Source organism: Sinocyclocheilus anshuiensis, unplaced genomic scaffold, assembly GCF_001515605.1.
Source record: "Sinocyclocheilus anshuiensis isolate Anshui unplaced genomic scaffold, SAMN03320099.WGS_v1.1 scaffold1562, whole genome shotgun sequence".
NCBI lineage: Eukaryota > Metazoa > Chordata > Actinopteri > Cypriniformes > Cyprinidae > Sinocyclocheilus > Sinocyclocheilus anshuiensis.
In genome coordinates, this window is record NW_015542414.1 from 193,974 (window position 1) to 199,355 (window position 5,382).

At 37.9% G+C, this 5,382-nt stretch overlaps 1 protein-coding gene across 3 annotated transcripts in view; it reads left to right on the forward strand.

The window, feature by feature from the left end:
- The window catches only part of LOC107693425 (cytosolic acyl coenzyme A thioester hydrolase-like), a 91,771-nt gene that overhangs the window by 44,741 nt on the left and 41,648 nt on the right, over positions 1 to 5,382 (forward strand). For all 3 annotated transcript variants that reach the window (XM_016492812.1, XM_016492813.1, XM_016492814.1), the window contains one exon: positions 4,180 to 4,296. In XM_016492812.1, coding sequence (XP_016348298.1) covers positions 4,180 to 4,296 — 117 coding nt within the window. The remainder of the gene's footprint in view (positions 1 to 4,179; positions 4,297 to 5,382) is intronic.

Consider the following 5,382-nt stretch of genomic DNA (forward strand, 5'->3'; position numbering starts at 1 on the left):
CTTGGTGCATAAAGAAGATCTGTAAAGTTGCAAAGACTAAAGTCTCAAATCCAAAGAGATATTATTTATAAAAGTTAAGAGTCAGCCATGCCTACCTAAAACGGCTAGTTCTAACACGCCCCACATATCTACATCACGATGTGGGAATATTTGCATAACGCCGCCCAAATGTTCACGCAAAGAAAGAAGGCGTAACTTTTATTCTCGCTGTAGTATTGTTGCTGCCATGTCGTGAAGATGCTGTGTGTTTCGTTGTGAAAGCGAAACTACTTTGTTTGGTCTTCCAAAAGAGGACGATATCCGCTTCGTCATGCCTGGAGCTGATCCGTGCTGGTCGCTGAGGAAATACATCAACTTCGCGCTGTGGATCGCCGGATCGGCTTTCACCGTGGACGAAGCAGAGTCCAGCCCGGGGTCATCACATGTGGTTGCCGCAAGCCCTCTGGCCGCTCCTTCGTCGAATCCGTCGGCCGCGCCGTTCTCAAGCCCGCCGCCACTCACTCTAGGCCTCCGTGTGAAACTACTTTGTTTGGCCTTCCAAAAGAGGACACGACTAGAAATCAGTGGTTAAATTGTATTTACAACACTGTTCCAGAACAGTTCAACCCAAATGTGTGCAGCGCATTTTATGGAGGACTATTTCCTGATCCTGGGAGAATAGACTACAATGCCGGCTGTTCTGACTCACAGACTATAAGTACGTTTTCATTTAAAGGATTTGCCACTGACGATTCAAACGCGAGTTTTGAGCAGTGTAGAGTAGCGTTTGTTGTTTGTCATTTCTCCGATCACAAATGCAGACATGGTTTTACGTTTACGTTTACGTTTACGTGGGGCATAGAGGAGAAACAATAATGTACAGTATGTGGAAAATAATGTGTTTTTTAACCTTAAACCGCATAAACACATTTCATTACACCAAATACACAAAATAATGTTATTTTTTAACAACGTCATATGACCCCTTTAAGTCAAAAATCGTAGTTATAGAGATAATTTGTCCCCAAACTAAAGTGTGACCATAATTTTATACATCCCTTAAAAGTTTCTATTTGTCTATTTGATGCATTTTGTTGATTTCTGTATTACATTAAGGCCCTGTTTCACAAACGTGGCTTAGTTTAAGCCAGGTCTAGGCCTTAGTTAAATTAAGATATTTAAGCAACTTTTACAAAAATGCCTTAGAAGAAAACATTACAGGTGTGCATCTTGAGATCACAGAACAATAACACTGACATATTTTAAGATATGTCAGAGCAAGATATTTTCAGTTGAGACAGCTCAAACATGCATTTTAGTCTGGGACTAGCTTAAGCCTTGTCTGTGAAACCGGGGGTATATGTAGTAAAAGATCTACATTAATTTTACTTGAATTATCATTGTTTGATAAAAGCGGCAATTTGAACAGGATATCCACTGTAGATTTTTGTCATATGAAAGAACAAACATGAATAGTTTGCAACTCAGGGTAGACAAGGTTGATAGTGTTGAATTACACAGGATCAGGTGTGAAAGCTTGCAGAAGGAGCCTCTTGCCTGACAAAACTCATATCCTTAAGTCCAAAATGGCCCCCTTTATGGCACTCATGCAAAACCTCAACAGCCATTTCATGCTTCTCCTATATTTTTACAGCTCTGCACATCCAGAGATGATGCGTTCTCACTAGCTGAGATTTGTGAAGAAACTTTGCCACAGATTGTCAGGAGAGAGTTTTTGAGGATGGAGTGTGCTTTCAGTGCCATGCGTAAATTGAGGGAATCTCACTTGGAGCTGAGAGTCCCCAGGGTCCCTCACTAAAACCAGCTCATACACTGATCCAGAGTAGTCAAGTCTCTGCCTGTTTGGTGTCAAGGGAGCTTACAAAACAGGCATTGGCGCTGTGAATTGCAAGTCATCTTGGAATATAAATATTCCTAGTAGTGTCATTCTGTTCTGTATCTGTGCTATCTGCTGACCTTCTTGCTAAATTATCCATCCGTTTTTTTTTTTTTTTTTGCTTAAGACTGAGTTTCCAATACTTAACTCTCTCATAGCTCTATATGGTTCCAGTTTTTTACAACCATAATAGTTATGTCAAACTATTTTCCCTGATCTAATTAATTCTTATTGATCTAATGAATTTTAGAATTATCTACATTTTAGAATGATGTGTCATTACAAAGATCATTCTAAGGAAACATTAGAATATAATTTGTGTGCTGTGTTCCCATAATATACTACCGACATACTTAATGAGATTATTAAGTCACATTATTTGATGCATTTTATGTTTAGCATGAAAAAAAAAACTAATTTGCATGTCCCCATTCAACACTATTACACTGTAATTGGTTACAGAATAATAATAATTTAAAAACATTATCTGTTTTAATCATCTGTTGGTTATGGTTGTGATGTCACATCCTTAATGCTACAGCACAGTACGCTGAAAAAGAGCAAGAGAAATCATGTTTTCCATGATGTGACCCCTTTATAACTCAGGTCCTGGAACGATAGAAATGGTCGTTAGAGGCCTTATATCACACACAGTCTGCTTCCATTTATCAGGCCAGATGTTTTTCAAAGCCAGAGAGCACCATATATTTTCTTGAGATCGTGGCCATTCTTAGCAGTCTTCACACCTAGAGTGACTTTCATGAGCTGACTGTTCATATCATTACTGCTCCACAGCGGTTAGTAAAATACATATTAGCTCTGTGATTTTATTAGGCATCAGGTTTTGTTATTACACAGTGTGTACAGTGTGCCGCTTGGACAAGAGTTTCATGAATGTTAGACATGATTTTATTTTTAATTAGCATTTAAGTTTTAAATGTATATGGATCAAAAACTTTTTTACAAAGGCCTTCTTACTTTCTGTATTTTAAGTATATGATTCTTAGTGTTGTGATTGCTTAAAAAACTTTAAAATGCAAGCAACATGTTAAAACACATTATATAGTAGGCTATATTCAGTGCAAGCTATATTATTGATTTCAAAGCAACAGTTCACCCAAAAATAAAAATTCTGGCATTGTTTACTCATCTAGAAATTCTGTAGAATCTTCACACAAAGGAACAAAATTAAATCCCTTTTTATTGCAGCTCTCAAATGTCATCCCCCCCACGATCCACATTCTGACTTGCATGTTACGTTCATCTCCAATACTTGTAAGAACCAGTGGCGTTTGGTGTCAATATCGTCAAACGGGCCATGGTGCCTTGGCATGCCATTTTTGAATCTGAATGCAACCCAAATTAGATTTCAGAGCTTTGGCTAATGAGACGATTATGAAAGAAAAACAACTTATCAACTAATCTATATCACACAAACTATCCTCACACAAACCTATTGGAATGGGTTTGGACAGTGAAATTTCCAAGTCATACAGATATTGTGATTCAGAACAAGTGGTCTGATTCTCCTGAGACTGATGGTGACCTGTTCTGCCCAGAGAGATGTATAATTCATAAAGCACTAAACTTTGTCCCAGCCATGTGCTGTGCAATTTCAATGATTACTGTTACAGTGCTTACTAAGCAGTAATCATACTGCATCATTTGTGCTTTAATGTAATTTTCTGTCATATAACAACAGGTTTTGCATTTCACTGATGAGTATATTTAGTATGAAAATAGCAATGCCATATCAGCCAAAATAGTGTTGATAATGAAGGATGATAATGAAATGGACTCTCGACTATTAGCTTGCATTAGCTTTTATGTCGCTGCTGCTGTTATTTGCAGATATTATGCTGTTAGTTCTCTTTTGGCTTTAAATGATAGCATTTCACACATTTAAATGTCACTGCAACACTGTCATAGCAGTGGATATCATAGCAGTGGGCATCAGCCATCCAGCCTGACACTGAGCTCTTGTCATGACAACAGGGCTATTTCAGAGTCAAAGCAATAATTTTAGTGAAAAAAAAAAAATTTGTTGTTCCTGTAAAACATTGAAGTAATTTGCTTCTTTATTGTGAGGTCAGAGGATATTTACTGCACATACTGTACATGCAGTGAATTCTGGTTATATATGCACCGTCAGCAGGAGATCACAACTCTAATTATCACAAGTGTCTTTGCATTTTCTTTCAGAAGAACCAACAGTTTATGTGAATGACCTTTGAATGGTTTTTACTCTGATGCTTCTGATTGTAAATGAGATTGTAAAGTGCCCTGATATCTGTCATCCTCAGGTGTGACCATGAAGCTGATGGACGAGGTGGCAGGGATTGTTGCTGCTTGTCATTGCAAGACCAACATTGTGACGGCATCTGTGGATGCCATTAACTTTCATCGTAAGATCAAGAAAGGTAATTCAAAAACATATACATATATTGCTTCTTTTCATTATAACATACAGAATATTGTTGGTACATGGTTTCTGATTCTCACAGAAATCTCACAGACATCTTTATGATAGGAAAGCCAAACTTACTTCATGTCATTTCCAAAAAGGGGTCTTCAGTTGTGATGAGTTAAAGACAGACAGTTTTTTAGCATGGGTTTTAAATAGATTAGTGGAAAGTTGCATGCATGACGCATTGCTTAATACTACTGTTGTTTGCCAAACATAGAGTCTGAATTGTCATCAATAGTTCAACTGGACCGCTAGGCAGTTCTAATGAGTTTTTCCTCAGTTCTTGTTTTGTAAAAGATGGGCAGTTGAAAGACATTTATAATTTATGCACATTTATATGTATCATTTATTATACTGCTGCACATTACTCTATTAGAACTTGTTGCATTCCAGGTCAGGTCTGGGATATACAGTATATAACTAATATTCCCTCTAAAAAGTTTTTTTTTTTTTTTGCTGAGCAAAAAATTTCCCTATTGGGTGGATATTTCGACCACCTGAGCAAAAATATTCTTTATACCAGGCCTGTCCAGCACACACAAAAAAGTGTGTAACTTTTAACTGTAATGTGCTATTTACAGTAGGTACGGAAAGTATTCAGACCCCCTGCGACTCCTGTACGCCACCGCAATTGTCTTTACCTTGATTGCAGTCTGCATCCATCAAAACTTTACTAGCGAGACTGGTTATCCAGTCGAGAAACCGTAGTTTGCGTCTCATCTGGCCATACAGCAGTGAGATGTGTTGACATTCCGTTCAGTCTGTACTTCACACAGCACAACGTGTGAGGGCTCACGCTCTTCAATCACACAATCACAGACAATCACAGAATATTAGCTCGTGTTTAAAAGCGAAAAACACTGGAATGAATAATTCACTTAAAACGCAACGCAAGTCTCTGTTCTCTCTGCAATCTCTGATGTAATCAGCCTGGTTTCCTTTATATTAGCGCTGTTTTGGATGGATTATTTGAATGCATTCGCTTACTGGATCATTGCACTGAAAACTTTCCCGGAGTTTAGCAGCTTAAAATGATCCA